This window comes from Dermacentor andersoni, chromosome 1 (assembly GCF_023375885.2).
Source record: "Dermacentor andersoni chromosome 1, qqDerAnde1_hic_scaffold, whole genome shotgun sequence".
In the NCBI taxonomy this organism is placed as follows: Eukaryota; Metazoa; Arthropoda; class Arachnida; order Ixodida; family Ixodidae; genus Dermacentor; species Dermacentor andersoni.
The window spans coordinates 200,441,475-200,469,093 of NC_092814.1; the positions used below are offsets into that span (position 1 = coordinate 200,441,475).

Sequence of the window (27,619 nt, forward strand, 5' to 3'; positions counted from 1 at the left end):
ATGCATAATATGGATGAACGAGAGATCTTGCAATGCAGTCAACATCGACAAAAGCCATGGTGTGTGACACTCTGAAGTCCAGCAGTACTGTTAGAAAAGTCATCAATTGAGCAAAAATAATAACCCATATTAAAGAGCAATTACGTCAGATGAATCACTGCTACATAGCATTAATAGTGGCAATGAGTTCTGCTCAGTAATTATGTGGGGAAAACTTAAAACAGGAGTCTGTTGGTTAAGCACTAAATGAAATCTTTGTTTCCTCTTGGCGATGCTGATTTAATCATGACATCGAAGGTTTTATCCAGTGCCAGGTGGTTGTGTTTGAGATATAAAAAAAAGCTTTAATCTTAGAATCTCGGGATGTAGTAGTTAGGTGCCTGGATTCCTTCTTGTTTCATGAGACACGCAAGGAGTCGCTTTGTGCAGTACTTTGAAAAGACAAGGTGGATGGGTTTGAGCCAAATCACTTCTAGAGATTTATTGTTTGTGATGCAGTTGTGCGTTGATTTAATAGTCCTAATTTACTTTGCTTGCTTTCGGCTCTATACTTTTAACTTTGGCAGTGATGTTTGTTCCAATGGAAGGCATCTCGTTGGCACAGAGTGGTGATAAACACGTGGCTTACCTGGTTGTCTTTAATTGTACTGGTGTTGCGGTGCTCAAATGCGTGACAGTGGCTGGTGGTTATTCCATAAAGCAAGAATACTTTAGGAGGCAAAACTTCTGCCTTTCCAACATCCCAAAAAAGTCTGTGTCAGGCCTGGTGTTGAGGTGCCCTCTGTTACGTTTACCTAGTTAGAATGTTTACAAAGGGAGACTCTCTACTGTTTGTGATTTATTCTTATGGACTGTAGAATTCCAGGAACTTGCTTGAGCTGTTGCTTTTTCATAGGCGTTACGTGTTTTCAAATAATTGGGAAATAGAACATGTCACTTACACAGAAACTGAAAATAATAAATGCAAAAAAGAGTAGATGATGCACAAAGGGCCTGTTTAGTGAAGAGGCAAAGCCATTGTCTTGCCACAGTGAATGCATGTCAAATTTTCATCCTATAGAGCTAAATAGCAAGCTGCCCACCTCTACGTGGCCATGGAAACTATAGTATGAACTCTTAGAGAGAATCGCACAGGTGAGCTGGCTCAAGTGCTTTCAGTAAGCGAGAAATGTGTAAAACTGCATTTTTTGTTGTAGAAATTATCCAAGAGGCAAAAATTGTGAGCAACAAAGATGAAGAAGAGTGTCTGCAAGTCCGAATAGTCCACTTTAGCACAAGAGGAATGTTAAAACATGTGCAACCCATATACTGGTTACGTGCTAGTCGGAGAATTTATCTGTAATTGTGGCACAATTAGTCAACATAAGGGAGCAGCACTTTCTACTCAAGTATTCCTACTGGTAGGTTGTTTTACACAGAGTGCAGCACATCCCATGCCAGGCATTGCGTGTGCGGGGCCCCTGGACACACTGTCGAGAAATTGTGCTAAATATGCCAAGTTTGACTATATGGCACACCTAGCCCAGACTTTTCACGCAGTTCCCATAGAAAACAACTTAAAAGATCAAACCTGAAATACTATCCGTGTAGTACCGGAAACTTTGCATTTCCACCTTGCCAAGCATCTCGCCATTGGGCTGCCCGTGCCCGCTACATGGTGTGGTGTGAAGAAACACTTCGTGTTTCAGCCCTAATGTTGTTGGATGGCTTTGGTGTTTTTGTTCACTAGGCAAATATTTCTTTGAGTGACTCTATGAGGCTGTCTTTCACCAACCTGCAAGAGATGCCTTTCACATTGACTTATTTGTTCTGAGTAAACTGTTTTGTGGTGCAGTGTACAAAGGTACACATTTCTCTATCTGGGTGCAGGGCTTACATTAGCTGCAGCTTGCTTTTTCTAAACATTTCTTCTCGTTCCTGCCTCTTCTTTTTCAGTCCAAGTACTTGCAGAATGGTTCACCCGAGAAGGAAAGTGGTGGCAGCATGGAAAATGGCACAGAAGGCAAGAATGGTGGCCTCAGGATGAGTGCAAGCACTGACAACATGGTTGCAGAGGTGCAGCTTTCGGATCCAGAGTGCAGTGAGAGCCATACAAATGGCAGTTCATCAGAAATTGGCCGCAGCTATCGGACACTACCAAACCCCGGCAAACATTCGCTGTCGGACTTGCTGGCTGACACCAGTGCGCAGCAGCAGTCATTGGCCTGTGAAGATGCCAATGGCTTTGAGGGTGTGACGCTGCGCAGCAAGGCTCGTTCCTCACGAGTGAAGCTGCGCCGCCGTTGTTCCATCAATGGGCACTTCTACAACAGAGAGGTAAAGACACCCTTGTGCCGGTTCACGATGTGTGATACGTATCTTGACTTTCAAAAGCCGTCGAAATTAGTAAACTGTACTGTTAGGTTAGGCTACGTTACGTTACATTAGTTGTTGAAGAGTTTAAAGATCGGACGTTCTGCTTGTTTTCATGTTCAGTGGTATTTTGTAGGAATATGAAGTGTTAGAAGGGCAGGCCTACACATGCCCAACTGGCAGTGGTGAATAGTATTGGAGAAACTTCATTTAGTTGATTGTATATTGTGCATCAATGCTGAAGAAAAAGTTTAAGGGTGTGCAGATATCTAAATTTTCGAATACTAATCGAATACGAATACAGTAAACTCTCAGTTGTACAAACGTCAGTTTAATGAATATTTCAGAATAACGAACTTTTAGAAAATCCCCGGTGGTTTTCCTATGCATTCTATGCAAATATATTTTCAGTTAAACAAATTTGTGAATAGCGAATATTTCAGTTGAATGAACTTGATCAGTGGAGCCTGGCAACACTTCAAAGCGACACTTCGTTAGAAGACTTTGTGCAGTGTGACAGTGAGCTCGTTACCGGTGCTGAAATATGGGATCTGGAAATTGTTTCCAATGGTCGTCCCGAAGAAGAAGAGCATGACGAGGAAGATACAATGGCAGAGGCAGATTCAAATCCTTTAACTCTAGCCGAGGCTGTAGAATGCCTTGGAAAGTTCCAAGATTTCGTGTCAGCAGCAAGCTGTGCCAGAGGAAGTGCACAAAAACATAGACTCTCTGGACAGCTTGCTGCTGACACGAGCACCAGTGCAAATGAAAATTACAGATGTTTTATGAGATGGGCAGCAACATAACTGTTACGCAGTACTTCGTATGTACGGATGTACATAATTCTATGAATTGCATTTAACACTTTTGATTCGATATCTGCTGTGACCTATGCTGTTCCATATTCTAGTGAATATTCAGTTTAGTGAACTTTCATTTAAGTGAACTATTTTCTTGGGTCCCTTGAAGTTCACTCAAGTGAGAGTTCACTGTACTTAGCTTCAAATATCGAATAATGATATGCACATGCATTTATTAGCAAGTTGGGTTAATTTTTTTATGGTGGAATATTGCAATTGCATTGTCAGTGTTAAAAACTAGAATAGTAAGCCGTTATACTAAAATATTGCGTATTTGGCTCATGTTAAGTTCGAAAATTTAGTAATTTCCACTAGATATCCTCGCCAGCCTGTGCCTTATATACCACATCAAATGTCCGTAAACTCGGAGCCATTTGACCTTGTGCCAGTGATCACTCATTGCACTTGCTGTCAAGAAATAAGCTCAAAAGTGGGGTTGGCGCTGCAAAAAAAGGAAAAATAAGTACACCTTCGCTCTCTGGGAACTCGTGTTCTTTCTACTGAGAGGCTGGCTTTCCCGCAAAGTTTAGACGTTGAGTGGCTAAGTGTACTTTGCAGGCGAAATTTTACTAGCAGCATGGAATTATCACAAAATTCAGCACAAAGCCACAATATTCCTAGATTAGATATAAACAAATGCTAAGAACTGTGTTTACTCCCGCACAGCCAGCAATATAATTGATTTGATTCAAATATTTGTATCCAATCAAATATTCAAACATTTTGAAATATATATTTTTTTAATTGGATACGAATATTAAACACATAACATTCAGTAATATTTGAACTGTTTGAATATTCACACACCCCTAAAAATTTGCATATAAATTCGTTGAATATGAATTGGTAAAGCATAACTAGTATCATGTACCGCATTTACACGATTGTAAGTCGACTTGAATGTAAGTCGACCCCCCCATATCACCTGACAGGGAAAAAAAAAATAAGAGCATACCCGAGGGCGCATTCGATAACGAAAATTCATTAGTAGCTGACATGGTCACTGGACTACTCGTCCTCACTAGTGCTGCCATCGTCTTCGCTGCTACGGTCCCACAGCGCGTCGTCATCCCACAAAATTTCACATTTGGCAAACAACCGCACCACGACATCTTGTGGAACAGCAGCCCATGCCGAATGCACCCAACCACACACAGCCGTCAGGGAGGCCGCAGATGGTCCCTTGTTTTAAATTTCGGCTTTTTGTAACAACGTCTGCTTGCATCTGTGCAAGCGTCATGTTCTCATCATGCATACTAGACAACAATATTAGAGCGTTGACAATGTCTTACGTTGATGGTTGCGGGTGGCCAGAGGTGTCGTCGTCAGAGTCAGAGAGTCACTTTGCGGTGGGGGGTGCAGTCACCTGGCGCGTGATCTCATCATCCGTAAGTTCAGCGCACAACTCTATGTTGTTGTCGATTGTGGCAACGACAGCAGCGGGAAGGTTCATCCCACTGCTGCGCAAGTCGGCAATCAGCTGCTCACTGGTGTCAATCATGTCTTCAGCAGTACCGTTTGCCTCTTCGGTCACGAGCTCTTCAAAGTTGCAAAATCCAGCATGCCTAAAACAATTTGCAATCGTCGAAGGCTGAACAGCCTTCCAGGCATCCGCTAGCATGCCGAGTGCCGAGAACAGGTTAACAGAGTATGTTTTCCTGTTGTCAAAATACATGAGTGTTCGGCCACGTAAATGGGACCAGTAGTGCACCTTGAGGTTTTTAATGACCCCTTGGTCTATTGGCTGGAGCACACTCGTATTCGGTGGAAAAAATTCAAGACGAATAGCTTGCAGGTTGTTGACAGCGCTTTGCACCCTGCAGTTGTCTGCGACTATTACCACTTACCTCTTCTGGTGCTCAAACATCCTGTCTAGGCAGCAGACGTAATCTTAAACAAGCTTTGTGTAATCCAGGCTTTTGTATTGCTGCTGTACCATACAGGCAGGTTCTTCGCACCCTTAAGGGGGGACACGGCTCTTTGCGGCGAAAAAATCTCGAAAAAAATTGATTTTTTGAAAATGAAATTTTCGATATCTACAGCTAATATTCCTTTAATTCACTAAGTTTCGAATCTCACGGAAGAGTATTTCGTCCGCAATATCAATTTATAACATCACTGTGAGCTGAATTCCGCGCAAAAACAGCCCTTTTTATCGCAGCGCGTAGCTCTTTTTCTATGCGCGCGATCGCAGCCATCTTGGTATCGTCGGAAAGAGGAGCCTTCCTTCTTTATTTTCCCGCCATAAGTGACTCCGTCGGTTCGCCAGTGACGTTGAAATCCGGGGAGAAAAAGAAGTCCGAACGCGCGATCCGATTCGTTGACTAGCGCACGTGACCAAAAACGCGTGCTGTGGTTGGCTGCGCGAGGTTCCCGTCGTCTGCTCCACTCCGCAGGCGACGCGACGGTGCGCCTCGTTGTTCTCAGTCGTACGTTTGTGACAAGTGCGGAACTATGTCCAATCCACCGAGGAAGTTCGCCACGATGAACAAGTTCGGTAAAAAGAAGAAGCGAACAACTTATAACTTTCAGAAGCGCTCTGTTCCTTCGGAAAACATCGAGAATAGCCCGCCGCCAACCGCAAATGTTGCCCAAGCCGCGGACGACGCCGAAGTAGGCCTAGCCAGCTCACCAACGAGTGAAGTTGTTACGGACAGCGGCCGCGTTCGGCATGACACTGCAATGTTGCAACATGCGGATTTGCTGCAGAGGGATATGAATGCCAAAAGAAAACTTCAAGTCCTTGCTTCAACGCCAGCAACAAAACGGAAGTTGGATTCCCTTACTCACGCCGACGACGTTGCGGCCGAACCAGTCGACGTGGAGGTAGTCTTCGCTATCGTTTGTTTGGGCGCCGTGAACGAACTGATGTCGTTTGTGAAGTGCAAGGTGTGCGGCGGTAGCGTCACAGTAGGCAAACGCGAACGAGAATATGGCCTTGCCATAAAGATTGTTATCGCGTGTGCGTGTTGCGGTGATATTGCGTCGGCGTGGAGCTCGCCCCGCGTGAACGGTAGCCAGAAGTGCAACCCGTTTGTTGTGAACGTTCTTGCCGCGCGCGCAATGCAAGCCACCGGGAATCGGCGAACGGCGCTGAACGATATTTTTGCCACAATGAACATCTCCCACCGTGGTCTTCATACGAAAACGTGGCAGCGGTATGTGAAAAGGAAGCTGGCACCCGCGGCGGCACTTGCTGCCGAGAAGCAGACGGCACTGTGCGCGCAATCGGTTCGGCAACTGTACGACGAATTGGAGCTTGGAAATCCGGGAAATATTGCCGTGTCATACGACGGTTCCTGGATGACGCGCGGCCACTCGTCTCACATTGGCGTAGGCGCCGTCATAGAGCTGTTTACGGGGCTAGTCCTCGACTATGTGGTGCTCAGCAACTTCTGCGCTGGTTGTGAGCATGGGCCAAAGGATAATGACCCGAGTTATAAAGCTTGGAAGGAGAGCCATGCCTGTCAGAAAAACACCTCCAAGAAGGCCGGCGAAATGGAAGTTGAAGCTGCCCTCATCCTTTTCCAAAGGTCACTGCAGCGGCATAACCTGAGGTACACCACCCTACTCTCAGATGGTGACAGTCGCGCTTTCCTTGCGCTGCAGGAAGCCAGAGTGTATGGATACATTTCAGTGGAAAAGGAAGACTGTACAAACCACGTACAGAAACGTATGGGCACAAGCTTGCGAAACCTTATTGCAAAGCATAAGGGACCTGGATTGGAGAGCCTTGGTGGTAAAGGCAAACTAACCAACGACTTAGTCACGAAGCTGACACGATATTATGGCTGGGCCCTGAAGACTCACAAGGGTGATGTGCAAGGAATGAAACGGGCTGTGATGGCAACTTATCACCACACAACATCAAATGACTTGATATCGGACCACAGCTACTGTCCACCAGGACCAAGCTCGTGGTGCCGGCAAAATGCAGCAAGCGCTAAGGGTGAGGCAGCCCCTAAGCACCGCTACAATTTGCCTCCTCATGTCTGTGAAGCCCTGTTGCCCATTTATGAGCGCCTGTCTGATGAAAAGCTCCTTGAGCGGTGCCTACGGGGCAGTACTCAGAACAGCAATGAGTCTCTCCACTCCCTGATATGGGCACTGGCTCCAAAGGAACAGCATGCTTTACTGTTCACCGTGCAAGCCGCAGTAGCTGAGGCAGTCATGAAATTCAATGCTGGCTGTGAGACGACCTCTGCAGCAATATTGAAAGAGCTGCACCTCAACCCTGGTATACCCAGCATGAAACGCATGGTGGAGAAGGACCGCCGTCGAGCAGTTGCATCTGCAAAAAAGCGCAAGACCACTACGGACATGCAGAATTCTTTCAGGAAACGCCATTTGGATGGCCGTAGTCAAAGTGACTACATTCCTGGTGGCTTTTAGCTACTTTCACTGCGAAATAGTGCACAATTTTTTCTGCACTTTTGATTAAAAGTGACTTCACTTCTTTTTTCTCGTTTTCTCAAAACACCGATTTTTGACTTCTTGCTGATTTGCGGCAACCATATCTCTGCCTTCAAGGCAGGTAGAGGCATAATTTTTGTTGTGGCTCGTAGCTGAGTGTACAAAGCACACAGGGGTAGGAACCGATTTTGGAATTTATGCTTTAAAATTTTTCAGTTCTACTTTAGATCAGACAATAGGGCACCCACAATTGGAACAGTGAAGATTGAATTGCTATAAAATTACTAATATTTAATATATCAAAAAAGTATTCCTACCATTGTGTTTCTTATGTTTTCTAGTACCTAGGCGTGTGCCAATATGAATTTTTGTAGCGCAGTTTTTTTTCTATTGTTTCCGCAAATGATGGACAATGAATTTCATTTATCTTCAGAACTAAATGGCCTATTGGAAAAATAATTACATATTTGAAATCAGCACAAAAACCTTAACAAGACTGGAAAGTTTCATTAATATTGATGGAAAAAGATGATGAACATTAATTTAATAGCAGTGTCCCCCCTTAAGGGAGGACGTGGCAATTGAAGTGGTCAACTTGGTCAAAATTTTTTATTTTTCGATTTTTCTTTCTTTCTTTCTTTTTTTTTTCTTTTTCTTTTTTTTTTTTTTTTTTACGATCCTCGGACCTTCTTTCACCTCGTGGTGAAATATTATAACAAAATACACGGTAGAAACCAAGAAAATGGCACTTTCCTAGAGCGCCGTCATAAAGAATTTCGGAAAAATCGGGCTTCTGAAGGCGCCATCGCACAGCAGATAGCTTGGTTGTCCAATGACGCAGCGCCGCTATCTTGGTATCATCGTAAAGGGGAGAGATCGTAGCTCAAGATAGCTGCAATGCCGTATTTCTCTACCGAAAAATAAAACCAGCAAATGCGAGCAAAAAAAAAAGGTAAAAGTGCATCTTGATTGGGCACAGTAGTCACGTGGGGCACATGGCGCGCTCCTGTTGGCTGTTGTACATTTGAGTTGCTCATGAAACAGTTGTGTGCATTGGTGCAGCAGCGACCTGTGCGCTCCGTTCATTGTGCTTGACAATCGGGGCAGCCGAACTACCCTAAAGCACATGTTGTTCTGTGATGAGCATCAAAGGAAGCAAGTTCTGAACAGCCCATGCGTACAGAAAATGATGAAAGGCGTGGAGCAGAGGACAAAAACTGCCCACAGAAGCGGATGCCGCTACCCGTGTCGACGGGGTACGACCGGCGCACGTGGCTGATCGGGAAAGTGCGTCTGTGTGCAGTGCTGACGACACGACCATGGGCTGTGTTGACGACGTGACCGTGGGCTGTGTTGATGACGTGACCTTGGACTGTGTTGATGACCCGATTGCATGCACAGGTGACAACGCGACCGTGAGCTGTGGTGAAGGCGCATCCGTGCATGGTCGTGACTGCAATGTGACATTGGCGAGAGCAGACATTGTCGCGTCAAATATTCAGCTGTGGATTTCAGCTTCAATTCTCATGAATGAAGAGGTTGTGCAACGAGAGGAAACAAGTGGATGTTTTGAATGCGCTGTCGTCTACCTCTGCAACAAAGAGGAAATTTCAGCTTTTGAAAAAAGGAGAGTGTGCTGACGACGTGGTTCCTGAGATGTGATATTTTATTGTATACAAAGCACTCTTAGATGAGCTGTTCTCTGCAGCAAGCTGCAATTGGTGCAGGAAAACACCAATTTGTGTTGAAACTGGGCCATGTCTTGGGCTCGCAACTAAAATAGAACTGTTATGTGACGACTGTGGTGTGATAAGCAAAAGGTGGTCATCCCCAAGATGTGCTGGCACTCAGCAGATCAACCCTCTTGAAGTGAACGTTTGTGCACTGAGAGCTGTGTAGTCAGTGGGCAAAAAGCAAGCAACGTTGAATGATATTTTTCCCACATGGACATTTCCCATCGAGGACTGCATCACTAGTCCTATGCCAGGCTGCACCGTAGGCATAGTCGCTCTGCCACTGCCTCAGCAGCCATGACAATAGAGTCCGAAAGTGCACAGAAGGTGCGCGAGATCTACAGAGAACTTGGATGCGCCCCAGACAACGTTGATGTGGTCTGTGATGGCACTTGAATGACAAGGGGCCACACAAGTAACATTGGTGTTGGCTGTGTTATTGAATTATATTCTGGCCTTGTCTTGGACCACTGTGTCCTCTCTAATTTTTGCCATGGCTGTTCTCTTGGCCCCAAGCCTGGAGACAGTATTTACTCAGGGTGTCATGAACACCGACCACAATGCCAAAAAAACACCAAGGCAAGTGCAGGGCAAGTGGAAATAATCGCGGCAAAAACTATGTTTCAGTGATCTCTTCAGAAACACCAGCTCCATTGTATAAATGTCCTTTGTGATGGGGATAGCTGCACTTATATTGCCCTCAGTGAAGACAAAGTGTGTGGTTTCATACCCATAGAGAAACAAGAGTGTGTAAATCATGTGAAGAAAAAAATGGGCACTGCTTTGTGCAACCTTGTTGAGAAAAACAAGAGCAAGGACCATGATCTCAGCATGAGTGGAAAAGGCCCACAAGCTATTATGGCTGGGCCGTAAAAGGTAACCCAAATGATGTGCTTGCTATGGAAAAGGCCATCATGGCTACTTTTCACCGTATACCGTATTTACTCGCATAATGATCGCACTCGCGTAATGATCGAACCCGTGAATTTTGTCGTCGAAATTCGATTTTTTTTCTTTCTCGTGTAATGATAGCACCCTGAACTTGTCATAGCAATATGTCAATTGCCAAGTCTAGCTAATGATGATCGCGCTTACCATCTGTCGAATGCTACGCAAACAACTCTTCAAGACATACCAAGCGGTCTGCACAAACCCAACATTCTTAAAGGGACACTAAAGTGAAAACTTATTTCTTCTGCATCAGTAAATTACGGTTCTACAACACCAAAAACACCACTCTTACAACGATAAGACATTTGGTAAGCCAGAAAAAGGGCAAGAACGAAATGCGGGTGGCGATGCCTACTTAAGTTCCCGCACCTGGGGGCTGTGACGTCTTGGATTTTGATGGCATCTTCTAGGGCCTACTAATTATATATAGCGGTACAGATTGACTACATTGCCTTCTAAAAGAACCAAATATTAAACATAGCAAGTTTCGGGAACCTTTATTCAGCCAACGCGGCCCGAATGCGAAAGCATACTTTGGTATCCCTGACGTCACGCTGATGTACCGTACGCTGACGCTGGGGTTTCGATGCGAAATTCAAATACTGATACTTGCACCTTCATTTTCTCATCTAATAATCAAACTATTTTTTTTAAATGACTGCCTGCAGGGTTCTCAAACAATGCTTCATTAGCCTAAACTGACTTATTGTTTTGCTTTAGTGTCCCTTTAAGCAGATGCCCCATTTCATTCATCACTTTCTGCACTTCCATGAAAAAAAGAAAGGTACAAGCGAACTTGCCTTGGCTTTATTATTTGTAGGCTTCATAATGGTTTTGGTCAACAACAACATAAAGGGTGCCTTTCAATTCTTCTCGTCTGCACTCGTGGGCATGCAACAAATCGCAAGTGGCAATGATAGTGGCCACGTTTACACTGATACGTTAGAAGTGTACCCTATTCGTACGCCGACGCTTGTAACGCAGCTAAGATATTCGCCCACCCTTAGCGGAAATGTGCCGTATTAGGATAGCAGTGAAAACGAATGCCGCAGCTTCCGCAGCATGCCCGCCATGTGTTTCTATGTCACTGGTAGCTAAGGTCGCCCATCTCTGTTTCTGTCCCCTCAAAGTGGACATGGCTATCTTATTGTCGCAAACTTGCCGATATTAACAATATTATTCATTACTTATACAGAAGAAACTGTTTCAGTGCGCGTAATGTACTCGCGAGAAGAAAAATAATTGCATTTGGTGCGTTCGGCTTGCTCCTCCGGCCGCCATTTTTGTTTTGGTGTCCCGCCCTGACAGCGGCAGCCACCTGCTTGTTGACCCGTTGTCATCCCGCAGCAAATACACGATGAAAAAAGAAAATTTTTCTTTTCGTGGGAAATTTAACCCGCGTAATGATTGCACCCCTGAATTTACGGCAATTTTTTTTACAAAAAAGTGCGATCATTATGCGAGTAAATACAGTAACATCGACCGATGATGAGCCGCATCACCAGCACTGTCCCACTGGAGTGAGCTCTTGGTGCAAGTTTAATTCTGCAGTGGCCTCAGGTCAACGAGCCCCTGCACACAAGCTGCGGCTTCCTGCACATGTTCGAGCAGCACTCCTGCCAATATGTAAGCGTCTATCTGCAAGAGAACTCCTTAAAAGATGCCAGCAAGGCAAAACACAGAACGCCATCGAGTTGCTGAACAATGTCATTCGGTCACTCCAATCAAAAAACCAGTTTGCCTCACTCCTGAGTGTTGAAAGTGCTGTGAAAAAGCACTGCAAACAATTACGTCGCAACTGGGATACAGTCCAGGATCGTGTTCACTGCGGCAGGCTGCTGAAAAGGACGCACGACGTATCAAAAAGGCAACGAAAGTGCACGAAACTGCTGTAAAGAAGCGAAAAATTACCTCAAAAGGTAAAGAAAATGTGTCATCACAGGCAAAGGACTACATTCCAGGCGGGTTTTAAGTGCTCTAAGTAAATATATTGAATGTTTCCAGCAAATAAAACTTTGAGCTCCATTTCTCTGTTTTTGTGCGTTGCTTTCAGTGATCCCAGTTCCATTTCACAACAGAATCATTGTCTTTTGCACTAAGATCGTGAAACATCAATGAGTGCAATAAACCTGTCCATTTTCATCTGCACCTCATAAAAAAATTTATAATGGGTTTTTTGCAAAGGTCGTTGGTAGTTTTTCACCTTCCCTATCACTAGAAGGGGCAGCTTCTCGGTGCCAACCGCATTTGCCGTAACCATAACAGTTACCCTCTCCTTACTATGCTTCCCACCAGCGCAGGCCTCATTAGTAAAGGAAAGTGAACGGTCCAGCAGCCTTTTGAAGAATAGGCCTGTCACGTCACAATTAAAAATGTTGGCATGAGCATACTCTTGTAGCAGAGCCTTCAACTTGGACTCGTCCGGTTATCCGTGACTGTAGATTGATCCACGGCACCACTCTCCCCACAAACTTTCTTGAAAGAGACTCCATGCCCTTTCTTAGACCCATAGATCCACCCATCGGTGAACCATCGGTGAAGTCCTGAATGCCCATTTTAAAGCAAGCATCTCGGCTTTCTGCTTGAGCATGTTGCCCGAAACGGGGAGGTTCTTTGCTAGGACTTCTTTCAACCACAGCTGCAGGGCCTCTTCAGGCTTCAGACATTGTCCTTTCCGATCAATTTTTGTTGTTTTGCAGTTCGACTGGTCAACTGCAGACAAGATCTTTTCTTTGTTTTTCACGTAATCAGACAAGTTCTGTTTGGAAATATTAAACTCTTTCGCGACGTCGACTTGGGTCCGTCCTTGCTCGATAGGCCTGATGATTGGCGGCCTTCTTGTCCAGCGTCATGGTAAAATATTTTCCACGCTTCTTTGACACATTCGGTGGAAGCGGGTGAAGAGCAGGGGCTATGGCGTCAAAAACATGTTGGCGTTGCGCTGAATGAACGGCCGCAACACACTGAAATAGCGATTATATGTTGTACGGCGGCTAGTGATGGCAGGTGATGATTTCAATTGCACTGTACTGTATAAAAGCCGGTGGATCACTGCTGGACCAAAACGTGTGCGACACCACCTATGACACCGAGGCAAAACTGATTATGATGGTGGTTATCGTGAGCATCTCCTGGCGTTCATTGGTGGTGTCCAAAACTGGTCGCACATGACCAGTTTCTGGCTCTCAAAATCTCTTCCACCGCAGGCTACAGGCAAAAGCATGGCCTTTAAAGTCGGCATTTCTTACAACAGGTGCCACCGTTGCCGCATGGATTTGGACGTCTCCTATACTTGCTAATCAAATTACTATACCGATCCAAGCCACTTCACGTCCAATCCAAAGCTAGTCGAGTGGCTCAAGATTCAAGATGGCGTCCTCCCTGACTCATAGCGCTGGTCCGTTGCGGCAAATTTTGTCCTGAAAATCGAACTTCTCGCTTTATCTTGTCTGAATAATCGGTCGTGAAAATGCATCAGCTCTATGGGAACCCTGATGGTGCATTTATGAAGTCCAGAATATCCATCAAGCCCAAATTTTTGAAGTCCGAAAAATCGGTCGGCTACTTTACCACTGGGATATGCCCTCACTTTTGTTGGCGAGGTGGCTCCTCCGCTTTCCAAGTGCCATAGTCTCTGCGAAGCATTTGCTTGACTCTGCACTAAACCGCAACTTTAACCATCGACTTCTGACGATACGCCGCTAGTTAGGCCTAGCCAACTGGGGTGCCAGGTGGCATGCTGTTGCGGGAAGCTTTCCCTTGATACAGTCGAACCTCGATATATCGAACAGCGCGGTGATCGCAAAATAGTTCGATATAGCCAGAATTCGATATATAAAATCACGCAGAAAACGCGTCAGAAACTAGCGCAAATCAATCAATGAACCAATTGTGGCGCAATAGATACTCACATGAAGCTTCAAACAAAGTATTTATTTAGTTCGCTGAAAGTACTGAAGCAGCGTAGCCTGCTTCATATTAGCAACCGCGTGCTTGACCACGGCGTCCTCAACATAGTCCCAACGGTCCACAAGAGACAGTCCAGTGCCCTCTATTGCGCCGCAGTAGCGGCGTACAACAGCCAAAGCAGCTACAGCCTCAGTTGCAGTCGGGAGCGGGGCAACATGAGCGCTTGCTGGATCAGCCTCGGCAGCGTCTTCGTTTGGCCGCTCAGCAGTCACTTCTGCCGCGATCTCCACGTCTGTTAACTCCGCCACTGTTTCGGTGCTGTCGTCACCGCCAACGAAGTCCGCAATGCACATGATGTGTGGCTCAGCACGGACAAAGCGCTCCAACTGGCTCCACGGCCGCCTCGATCACGCGTGCACGGCGGGGGCAAGCCTCGCCGTGCGCGCGTGATCGAGGCGGCCATGCTGGCTCCAAGCCGCCGCGTGTGTACGCCGCTACGTTCAAATGGCACCCTCGGCGCAACCGATGTGGGCAGCTGTCGTACGCAGCAGTCTGGAACGCCGATCGCGCCACCGCTATCTTCGAGAGTGTTGCGGGAAAGCTCGCCTCCTGTCAACAGAGCGCACTTGGTCTGGGGCGGCGGAGTTCGATATATCCATTTTACATCCGGCCCCGTTCGAAATAAAGAATTAAAAAGGCATGCGATTTTCCATGTGATATAGAAATTGTTCGATATACGCAATAATTCGATATATCCGTGTTCGATATATCGAGGTTTGACTGTATATCTTCTTACCCATAGACAAACACGGAGATCTCGCACGCAATCACACACACATGCTCAACTGACGGCAGCGCACATGAAGCGGAGTTAGTGGGCGATCAGCTGGCAATTGCTGCGAACATGTATAGAAAAATTTTTTATGTTGTAGGTAGGAAAGGCGAAAGGTCACGTATGATCAATATTTCGAACTGATGAATTTGCTGAACACTATTTAAACTGACAGCATTGCAGAGTCAAGGTTGCATGCGTGATATCTATACTTTGCAACAATGCGCAACACGCTGGGCGAATGTGAAACGCACTCGCAGCCTCGAGCGATTTTTCGCGAGTTGTAAAAAAAACAACAAATTGATTTCACAGTTGAAATTCGCTTTTCCAGCCAGCTTGATAATTCGGACATTTTTGAGAGACCGTTCATGGCCAAAAAATATCAGTCGGCGACTGTATTTGCTTTCCGCACACAAACTGAAGAGCCAAATAGCAACACTATACATGCGTTCAGTGCGGACCATATGCCGTTGAGCCAGCACGCTGCCACCAGTTGTTGTTATTGTTCGTTCGTTCACTCAATCGCTCGCATCTGCTCCTCCTTTGCATTGCCCTCATTGCTCTCCCCTTGGCCTGCATGCCTCGTTGAGAAGCGCGCTCGCTGCCTCACCTCTCTGAAGGATTTTACGGCAGCCACATTATAACCTGTATTTCGTCTTGTGCAGCTTCACTACAAGCGGTACATTCGACAATCGATAATTTGGACTCCACAGGGAACGTAAATAAGTCCGAACTATCGAATGTATCCAAAAAAGGATAATATTATTTACGTTTTAAGGCCCCTGTGCAAGGAATAAGTGGTCAATTTGTTGCTGCATGCACTTCCATTTACGTGCAACCAAGTACGGCTGTATTTCGGCCAGTTTTGTGCTGTCACTGTACGCTAATGCAAAAACTGCAAAGGCTCAAGGCCGCATGTGAAGGCTCCAGCGCACACGGCACATCATCATCATTCGAGTTAGTCGCTGTTTGACGGTGGGAGAACTTGCTCAATTATTTTGTCATCGCTCAGTTTGGCACACGACAACACTGCGCTGTCGACGTCTGCAAAGTCGGCGCCAGAAATCGGCACACCGCAGCCTAGCAGGTCATCAATGACGTCCGCATTTGAGCAAGTTGTGGTAGGCGCCAGGTTCAGGCTCTTCAGTTGTAGAGTCATTCAGACTGCTACTCGAGACTCATTCCGAGTCGGACTGCGAGGGCACCGTTGGTGCCATTTGACGCAGACTGTCGATATGTTCACGAGAAAGACTTCTTGGTGCCAGCAGAGCACTGTCTGGAACGCAAACTAAACAAACAAGCACAGAATAGTGGAACAGTGTCCGAAAAGCAAACTCAACAAACAGAATGGCGAGAGAAGGCCATGTGCGGGGTTGCTGGAATAGGATATGATGATCCCGATGTTAATGCGACCTATAATTCAGGCAAAGCCTCCAAGATTGGCATTTGTAGTTAAATCTCTGAGGTGTAGTGCTACAACCGAGGCAAGGCCTAAGGGATTACCATCCAACATCTCTGAAGCCATGCTTGATGTCTTGTCGAGGTTACCAGAGGAGATAATGTCAGCAAAGTCTGCATACGCTACAGCCATGGACGGAATCCAAATAATCGAATGTAGAGCTGGCAGCTGTCTGAAACATCGGTCGTCTATGGGGCCACTGGCGATGCTGCGAAGCTGTCTGAATTACCAAGCATGTCCGGATTATCGGTGTCCGATTTGTCGGTCGGGGATTGTATTTATATATATCTAGTTCTACGGGAAGATAAACGGGAGTCAGAAAACACTGCATTATAAGTGGTTACATTATATCTGGTCTGAGCTGTATACAAGTTTATCAGTGTACAAGTAGAACGCCTTTGTAACGAAGTGCTTGGGGCCTCCAAATCATTCGTTACACAGGTCATTTCGTTGTAGAGGCACTTGACGGTGCTTATAATTAGACTAAGTATGACACCATACTGGCTTAAAATAGCCTAAGGTCCTTGTTTCATCCATGATGTTATATTTATATGTATGACTGAGCCCACGTTTGATGTGCACATACAAGTGAACACATATTTTCTCAGTGTGTTTTATCTCTCCTCTCTCTAAATATATTTTTCAGACAAGCGTGTTCACTCCCGCATATGGTAGCGTGACCAGTGTCTGGGTGACAAGCCTTGTGAATGCCCCAGAAGTAATTAACCAACTCTTGGACAAATTCAAGGTGGAGAATTCGCCTCAAGATTTTGCCCTCTATGTTGTCCGTGACACTGGAGGTATTGTGATCTTTTGTTCCTTTCTATGTAAGCATTTATTTGCAAGCAGGGTTTCAGACTGAAATATGGCAGAAAACAGAATTGGTAAAGACAATTCTTCTTGCATGAACTGGAACTGAAGTAGATCATTAAGTTGCTTTTTCTCTACGAAAGAAAGCCAGTATATAAGAATTTTTAAAAAGAAAAGCTTTTTCAAACAGACTACACTCTCTGTATTTGTGGCCTTGTCTCCTGCGAGCTGGCTCCACTGATCTGTTTTTATTTTATCGGTTGCAGTTAGCTAGGCATCTTGAGAAAGTTAAACTGATGTCTGGTAGTGACTTCTGCTAGATTTAGTAACCACTGATAGGAGAGTATGTTTCCTACATTCGTGTTCACTTCGACTACCCCCGCAGGGGCGTCTGCATCAGCAGGTGTTTGGTGTGTTGCGACACCACGGACCCGAGCACACGAGGGTTGGACCCTCCCGCGTGTAGCCGTGCGCGGCTTAGCCGTGTCTGGGGAAAGGGGGATTCTGGAGGTTGAGCTGATGCCGGGTGTTTGGACCTTTAAGGCCCCCCGGTGGAGGCAACACACCTCTTTGGCCTCTGCTTCACATAGACGGCACCCCTGGACTGACCCACCCGGGGGAAATCGGCAGTCGCCTTTTCCTGTCCTCCTCTCCAATCTTCGTCTTTCTCTCTCGCTTTTTTTCATCTTTCCTGTCTTCTCATCACTTCCCCTCACTTCCTAGTTTCCCGGCGGCAAGGGTTAACCTTGTGTAGCTAGCCAGCCTTGGTTATGCTGTATTTGGTTATAGCAGCGATGTACGGCTGGCGTTGGCGGGGTTCCTCTAGCAGGAACTCCTGTCACGTCCCCCTGTTGGGCTCCATGGTGGGTGGTCGGCATCGCGGCCGAAAGCCCAACTGTACTTATGGAAAACGCTTTTCCTAAACTTCCTGATCGCCCTCAGAAACGAGGGCGCACCGAAGAGGTCTTTCAGTTTTTCGGACGCCAAGTCCACAACTTTCCTCGTTTTCATGTGCTCCACGCAGAAAAACCAGCTAAACAAGTGTGAACAATCTCCCCGTTCCTTGTATCTAAGTCTCTTACCGAAGTTTTTGGACCAGGATATAAGGTGTCGAGGATGGCCAGCGGTGACCTCCTCTTGGAGCTCCGCGATCAGAAGCAATTTGAGAAACTGCCTCAGCTAGTATCATTTGGGGAGACCCAAATAGTTGTAACCCCGCACCGCACGATGAATACCTCCCGCGGCGTTGTCTCGGACCATGATTTGCTGGAGCTCACTGAGGCTGAGCTGTTGGAGGGCTTCAGCGAACAGAATGTTATAAATGTCAAAAGAATTAAGATTAGGCGAGATGGTGAAGAAATTGCAACCAAACACCTAATACTCACCTTCAATTCAAGCGTCCTGCCCGAGTCAATCGAGGCCGGGTACATCAAGCTCCGTGTAAGACCGTACATGCCAAATCCCCTCCGATGTTTCAAGTGCCAGCGTTTTGGCCACAGTTCGCAGAGCTGCCGAGGCCGCCAAACTTGTGCGAAATGCAGCGCGCATGAACACTCCTCTGAAGCTTGTGAGAATTCTCTCCACTGTGTAAATTGTGATGGGGAGCATGCCGCGTACTCGCGGTCGTGCCCATCCTGGAAGAAAGAAAAAGAAATAGTGACGATCAAAGTGAAAGAAAATATCTCATTCAAGGAGGCACGCAGGCGGGTAGCATACCTGCCAAAGAAAAGCTTTGCCGCAGTGGCGCGTCAGGGGGCAGCGTCACAACTGCCTCCGGCGGCTGTCCGACCCACAAACAGTGAGTCGGCAGTTACGCCATCTGCCCCCACGGCGGTTGCAGCTAGCGCTGCTCCGCCAACCCAGCAGACGGGGCCATCGACCCCGAAGGTGGGCGCAGCCGAGGCTGCCCCAACCTCCGAGGCCCCTTCCAGCGCTGGCAACGGCCAGCGCAGCCAAATCCCTCAGGGAGCTCCATCAACCTCCGGGCTGGTGGGCGCAGGGGTCTTGCCTTCCGGGGCAGGACTCTCTCGGAAAACCTCTCGCTCGCAAGAGCGCCTGTCTGGCATCTCACAGGAGGCAATGGACACTACACCTGTCCTCAAGGCGCACCAAACGCCTAAGGAGCGCCGAGACTCGCTCGAGCGCTTCAGAAAGGGCAGAACCCCTATTACAGGGCCTCGAAAGGGCTCTGTAATCTAAGACATCCCTTCCGTTTCCGTAAACACAGCACCAATTTACTTTAAATATGGATACACAAATAATTCAGTGGAACGTCAGAGGTCTTCTTAGAAACCTTGATGATGTACAAGAACTCATCCACAAACATAATCCAAAAGTGCTGTGTTTACAGGAAACACACTTAAAATCCAAACACACAAACTTTCTCTGAACGTATGTTAGGTTTCGCAAAGATCGCGATGATGCTGTCGCATCATCGGGTGGTGTTGTGATTGTCACTCATAAAAGTATAGCCTGTCAACCTTTACAGCTACAAACGCCCCTTGAAGCAGTGGCGGTTCGAGCTGTTATCTTAAACAAACTCATCACTATTAGCTCTCTTTATTACAAGTTAACGAAACATGAATTCCAATCCTTTATAGATCAATTGCCAGAACCTTATGTTGTTCTTGGCGATTTCAATGCGCACAGCTCCCTGTGGGGCGACTCTCGTATAGATATGCGAGGTCGTCTTGTTGAACAGTTCCTTTTTTCCTCTGGTGCGTGCCTTCTGAATCAGAAGAAACCCACATATTACTGTCTTGCGAACAACACCTTTTCTTCAATTGATCTGAGCATAGTCTCCCCGTCCATACTGCCTGAACTCGAATGGGAAGTTACGAACAATCCTTACGGAAGCGATCACTTCCCCATACTATTAAGAACACTTAAACAAAACGAATATCCACCACAGGCTCCTCGGTGGAAGATTGACACAGCAGACTGGGAGAAATTCCGAACCTTAACTAGCATAACATGCGATGACATGTCCTCGTTAGAAATTGATGCTGCTGTGGATTACTTTACAGCCTTCATTATAGATGCCGCATCTAAATGCATGCGTGAAGTAAGTGGCTCGGCATGCAAACGGCATGTCCCGTGGTGGAACGATGAATGTAGAATCGCACGTAGGAATCAAAACAAAGCGGGGGGGTCGCTACGTGCTTCGCCCACTGCAGAGAATCTTGTTAACTTTAAGAAAGTTAAGTCTCAAGGCAGGAGAACCCGCCGACAGGCCAGAAGAGAGAGTTGGCAAAAGTTTTTATCCAACATCAACTCGTTTACAGATGAGGCGAAAGTCTGGAACCGCGTAAATAGAATTAGAGGGCGACAAACATATTCACTCCCTCTGGTAAACACACAGGGTGATACGCTGCAACATCAGGCAGACTCACTTGGGGAGCACTTTGAGAGTGTGTCATGTTCAAAACATTATTCGAAATCCTTTCTGAAATATAAACAAATAGAAGAATGTAAGCCACTCAAAAGAAAATGTCTACAGAATGAATCGTACAACTGCCCTTTCAGTATTACGGAGTTGAAAGCTGCCTTGAGCTCATGCAAGAGCTCTGCACCCGGATCTGACAGAATCATGTACGAAATGATCAAAAACCTACACAATGACACCCAAGTTACACTACTCACAATTTTTAACACCATTCGGGCTGCAGGATACCTCCCAACTGCATGGAAAGAAGCCATTGTGGTTCCTGTTTTGAAACAAGGCAAAGATCCTTCCTCAGTGGCAAGTTACCGCCCGATCGCCCTCACAAGTTGCCTCTGTAAGGTATTTGAAAAAATGATTAATCGGCAACTCATCCATTTTCTTCAAATTAGCAAAATGCTTGATCCATATCAGTGCGGGTTCCGAGAAGGGCGGTCTACAACCGATCATCTCGTACGTGTTGAAGGAAATATCCGGGACGCATTTATACACAAACAGTTCTTCCTATCGATATTTCTCGATATGGAAAAGGCGTATGATACAGCGTGGCGTTACGGAATCCTAAGAGACTTGTTAGAAATGGGCATCCATGGTAATATGCTAAACCTGATAGAAAGCTATCTGTCCAGTCGTACCTTCCGCGTAAAAGTCGGTAATGTACTTTCGCGTCCTTTTACGCAAGAAACGGGTGTACCCCAAGGAGGTGTGCTCAGCTGCACACTCTTCATCGTGAAGATGAACACCCTTCGCGCTTCATTACCACCGGCAATTTTTTATTCTGTCTACGTGGACGACATACAAATAGCTTTCAAATCCTGTAACCTCGCAGTGTGCGAGAGACAGGTACAGCATGGCCTGAACAAAGTCTCAATGTGGGCAGACAGGAATGCATTTAAGATCAATCCTAACAAAAGCTCTTGTGTTCTTTTTACAAGAAAGAGAGGCCTGGTTCCGGATCCTTCCTTAGAACTGTGTGGACAACAAATACCTGTAAACAAAGAGCACAAATTTCTAGGTGTTATACTTGACTACAGACTCACTTTCGTCCCCCACATCAAACATCTTAAAGAAAAATGTCTAAAAACGATGAACATAATGAAACTTCTATCCCAGACTACATGGGGTAGTGACAGGAAGTGTTTATTGAAACTCTATAAAAGCCTGATTCGTTCACGACTAGACTATGGTGCAGTGATTTATCACTCTGCCGCCCCGAGCGCGCTAAATATGCTAGACCCAGTCCACCATCTAGGAATCTGACTGGCCACTGGTGCTTTCAGAACGAGTCCCGTACAAAGTTTGTATGCAGAATCGAATGAGTGGTCACTTCATATCCAGAGAACATACATCAGCCAAACATATTTTCTGAAAGTCCACTCAAATCCTCAACATCCGTGTTTTAGTACCGTTAATGACATGACATACGCTACACTCTTTCGCAATCGTCCCTCCGTAAGACAGCCTTTCTCGCTGCGTGTGAGGGAGCTTAGTGAAGAAATGCATGTTCCATTCCTCGAGCTTCGCCTAATGCATCCAGCCAAGCTGCTACCTCCTTGGGAGTGGCAGTTGATACAATGCGACACATCTTTCATTGAAGTTACAAAGCACGCTCCTGAGGCCGAAATCAGAATGCATTTCCTAGAACTCCAGCACAAACATTCCTGTGCAGAGTTCTACACAGACGCTTCGAAGTCAAATGCCGGGGTATCCTATGCAGCCGTCGGCCCATCCTTCTCGGAATCCGACGTACTGCATCCGGAAACAAGCATATTTACGGCCGAGGCCTACGCATTACTCTCTGCTGTGAAGCACATAAGAAAATCAAAACTTCCAAAAGCAGCGATCTATACAGACTCCCTAAGCGTCGTGAAGGCCTTGATGTCACTCTATAGACAGAAAAATCCAGTACTTAACGAACTGTACACCGTCTTGTGTAAAGCGTAGATATCTAACCAGCATATCATTATATGCTGGGTGTCTGGCCATAGGAGCATCGAGGGCAATGTTCTGGCGGACGAGATGCCACGGCCACGTCGATCGCATCGCGAGCCGCTAACCCTACCGCTGAGGTGCCTGTCACAGATCTGAGGCCTTTCTTGCGAAGGAAGCTGCGAGCCCACTGGCAACACATGTGGGACGCAGAAACGGATAATAAGCTCCACCTGATAAAGCCACAGTTAGGATTCTGGCCCTCTACTACAAGATCGCGCCGAACAGATGTCCTATTCTGTCGTCTAAGAATAGGACACACATTTGGCACCCATAACTTTCTACTCACCGGAAGTGAGCCTCCAACCTGTGGTAGATGCGGGGAGAGGCTGACCGTACTCCACGTCCTCCTGGAGTGTCGGGAAGCCGAATCTGAGAGAAAGAGACATTTTTCCTTAGCATACCGACAGCAAATTCCTCTTCATCCTGCAATGTTTCTTGGTCCAGAACCGCTTTTTAATACAGACACAGTCCTAGGTTTCCTCAGAGATGTAACCTTACATGTTATTAGTCCCATGCATTCGTAGCGCCTCCTCTCTCCAGAGGATGTCACTGCGATAATTGTCTTACATAGCACATGCCTCCAGGCCCTTGTGTTTTCAAGGGCTCTAAGGAGGCAGTAGTGCTCTAGCATTTCTTATAATCTGATATATTTTACCTATCGTATCATTCTTTTTAAATGCATCGAAATGTTCATAGTACAAGTCATATGTCATCGCCATAATTTTATTACACAGATGTTACGCACTTTGGAGCGTATATTTCAAGGCCCCTTTACAGCCACGTCACACCAATTTCATAGTAATCATAGTTACACTGCACACCCACTACCACAGACATGGCGCTCTTTGGCCATTCCTGGCCCTTGCGCCATAAAACCCCATACATCATCATCATCATCACTTCGACTACATTGGTGGTCTAAAGAGGTGCTTCACAGCATATTTCCTTGCAACCTGTTTGTGTAGACACAAGGGATGCATACAGTTTGAAGCAGTGGTTATAGTAACTTTTTCGTTACCGTGAGAAAATGCTAGTTTTTTATAGGTCTCTGAAAAACATTATTTACCAGTTCAAATTATATTCTAGCACACGTTGAAGCATAGCATATTGTACTTAATGAAATGCTCTTTCCAAAAAGATATGTTGCATAACAAAAAATTTATGAGGTAACTCATAAAAATTCTAGAAAGCACCATTTTTGCTGCCAGTTGATAAAAACAAGAATAAAAAACATTAATATCAAAGGAAATTCAGAATATGCATTTCAAAGATAAATAACCCAGGAATAGTGTCTGAAAAGATGAATGCCCAGTACACCGCCGTTCTTCGGATACAAAAAAAAGACCAGAAACTGCTTCATCGTTCGTGCCATGCGGTGAAGCAGCTCTTAAATTTTGTGAAGCATAGGTGTACTCCGCACTTTTCCCATAAAACATCTGGTTTTTCTTCGACATTGCGATCCTTGTAACACATTTTGCACTTACGCTTTTTCGGCATCTTCTGAGGATGGTCCGATGAGAACTCCAAGGAACGTACTTCACCAGTTTGTCTGGAGTCATGCACCTCTTTCCAGGACCAGTCACTCTCAGCGTAGCTGCGCAACTACAGAATTGTGCATACAAGCATATCAGTTTGCATTTTTGCAGATTGTCTTTATCACCTCTGTAGTGAAGAAGAGCAGAAAGAAATGCCATGCCGTTGTAAACTGTCTTGTGCTGCTCTGTAGTGCTGGGTCGAGATGTGCGACGGGTGGCCTTCTTGGCGTGAACGGAAGTTTCTTTACTGCCGATGGCAGAGATCGGCAGCACATCATGACCAAGCAAAGCATGCACCAAGAAGATAATTAGTAGACCTCTCAGGTCACGCACAAAGATAAGCAGATATACACACACAAGGAAGGAGACCGCTCAAGGCCGTAAACGAAACTCACCAGTAAACAGCTGCGGATGTCCCAGGCTGACTCAAGACATTCTCGCCGTCAGAGCTTGAATCTGGTTTTCTGTCATCTTCGGAATCGTAACTCGAGTCCTCGTCACTAAATTCAAGTGCAGGTGCAGCATAGTTTCAAGCGGGACACTTTTCTCACGATGCAGCCGTGCGGGACGACGCCATGGGAGCGAGTTTCGATAACTGCGTAGTGACACCGGCAGCACCCCTTGCTGAGATTTTACAAGAGAAGGAGAACCGAAACTCTTGGAAGCTGGTTGAAAATGCCAGGTGCACATGTTGAAAATGCGGTGGACCTTCAGAAAAACACTTTGATGGAATAAAATGACTCGGACTCCAAACCAAAGCTCACTAGTGAACAGCTGGTGTCATTTTCGGGTAATCATAATCGCTCAGCACTGTGTGACAACAAAGCCAGCGATGTAATTTAATTCTTGACTTACTGGGAGTCATTCGATCACGAAGTTTTGATGCTAGTGCAGCGTAAGTGAGCGGCATGCTTTTTTTCTCAAGCGCAGCAGAGGGTTACAGTCACGCCCCTTTTCGCTACAGCATATGCACATTGGTTTGCAAGAAGGTCTGTCAAAAATCACAACTTGGCCAGAGCGGTAAAATTTAAACATTCTGAAAGTGCAGTGCCTGTACTACCTACTGGGTGGCCTTAAGGGGGGGGGGGGGGGGGGGGGCTTTGAAAACCGAAAAATCGTGAAAAAGTCTATTTTTGGAAAACCACATATTCATACAGTATGTCTGTATATATCTGTATATATACCATATCTGTATATATAACGTCTAATTCATCGTGAAACTATTTCAAATAAAGCTTATAACGAGCCGCGGCAGCCCTCGAGCGGCCGAGTGAGCGCTCAAAATACTCTTTGACACCGATAGGTGTCAAGAGTATTTCAATATTCAATATCTCACAATTTGACACCGATTTTACTGCGCAAATAACACCACATACCTGGCAGAAAACATTTTATTTGATGCATGCAACTGTGGCAGGATCAAAACACAAAGGGCCTACTTTACAGGTCTGATTCTGATGAATACTCCTTGTCACTCTCAACTGACCAGACAGTCGTCTTGACTGCCCTCAAGTGCATTGGAAATGCCATACTTGAAAAAATTCACCACCATCGCCCACGGAAGTGCCTTCCAAGTGCCGCAAACCCACTTCAGGAGGCGGTCATTGACCTGACACCTGAATGAGTCAAGAACGAGCATGGCAAGCACGCCCAGGTCCGCTCCTGTCCTATTCTTCCATTTAGTGTTCATCTAGTCGATCATCAGTTCGACATCCATCCACCCTTTTGGGTGCACCCCCGCTATCACACCTTCCGGAAGCACGAGGCCTGCTGGCAGCGTTATCCTCTTGAAAATGTGGTAGGGCTTCAGCTTCTGCCCATCAACCCAACAGCACAGCATTGCTGTCGCTCTCGTCTTCTCGTTTCCTGAAGAAAGAATGCGCACTTGCTTTGTGCCTTGAACTTCTGCCATGTAGTTGGCCAGCATGTTGAAAAATACCAGCGCCTGGTCAGCATTTCCAATCAGGCCAAGTGGGTAGCCATGCGAATGCCGGAGCTTGATCACAAACCTCTGGAAGGCAAGCAGCTTCTCTTCATACGCCTCCTGCAGCTTTTGGCAAATGCTAGTCCTTTGACGGAATGAAAATCCCTTGTGCTTCATGTTCTAGGTTATCCAGCTCCTGCAAGCCTTAAAACTGGAGCCGGGAGCATTTATAGCATTTGCCATTTGAAGTGCCTTGACCTTCATAATTTCAGATATATTGGTTCATTCATTGCTCCTTTATGAATTTCAACTAGGGAGTCTTCAAGTTCTCGAAAAAGTCCTCGCTTGGAGCCAGTGAATCCTTTCCTCAAAGCTTGCATCAAAATATTGCACTCCTTTGTTTGCGCCAATCATGCACAGATGTCTCTGGGATGCCCAATGTGTGTGATTCCGCTCAGTTCACCTCCCTCTCGGCAATTAAAATAACCTTGCGCTTCAAGGATGCTTTGTACAGTCAACGACTGAATTTTCGGACATGCCTGATATTTCTGACGTCATGCGGCACTGCCACGAGCCCCATAGAATCAATGTATAAGGACATCTGAAGTTTCGGACGCTCGAACTCTCCGCCGTCCCATTTTCCGGACTTTTTGACGGACGGAAGGTCTTTTGGCTCCTCACGCAGCGCCCTTGAGAAGGAAATCCACTTGCAGCCGAAGCATATCACTGCTTTGAACCGCAACTAGCCGAATCTAGTCGTCACACACCAATTTGGTCTGGCCACGCTGGCTATGTTCATCGCCGCACTTCCGCCTCCGGTGGAGTTTCCGGAGCGCCGCCATTTTGTTTGTTTGTTTGCGCAACGCCTCCTTTAAAAAGATGCCTGCCACGTGCGCCGAAAACCTGCTGCCCTTACCTTTCCCCTTTTCCTCCTTTCCACTCGAGGCGGTAGCTAGCGATCGTTGCGGTGGTCGCTCGCAACACATGCGCACATCACCGCATGGCAACTTGAGGATTTCGCTTGCCTTTGATGGCGCCCACTCCGTCTTCGTCGTCCTCGCCGTCCTCGCCGATGGCATTGAAGTGCGGAAAGCAGTACCATCGGACGACGTGATCAACGACCTCCGCTCTGCTGGGGTTCCCATACCCACGGAAATAACTTTTGAACAGTTTGTTGACGCTGACAACGAGCTCGACTTCCGCGCAGAACTGACTGACTGACGAGGAAATAGTCCGTCGGGTTGTGGGGGATTCAGAAGACTCCGATGTTGAAAATGAGGAGCCAATGCCTGCGCCACCTACAAGCGCAGAGTTGACGCGAGCACTGTTGACCCTTTCATCGGTGTACAGTGCTGACATGACCCTTGCTCAGATCGAGGCGAATATGATCGCATGCAATCGGAACAC

General features: G+C 46.3%; 1 protein-coding gene and 1 pseudogene across 3 annotated transcripts in view; one reads left to right on the forward strand and one right to left on the reverse strand.

Moving 5' to 3' along the window:
* Positions 1–27,619, forward strand: part of Rassf (Ras association family member) — a 60,270-nt gene that overhangs the window by 5,653 nt on the left and 26,998 nt on the right. For all 3 annotated transcript variants that reach the window (XM_055062959.2, XM_055062960.2, XM_050194802.3), the window contains 2 exons: positions 1,936–2,316; positions 17,156–17,309. In XM_055062959.2, coding sequence (XP_054918934.1) covers positions 1,936–2,316; positions 17,156–17,309 — 535 coding nt within the window. The remainder of the gene's footprint in view (positions 1–1,935; positions 2,317–17,155; positions 17,310–27,619) is intronic.
* Positions 3,036–16,641, reverse strand: LOC140215470 (tigger transposable element-derived protein 4-like; annotated as a pseudogene).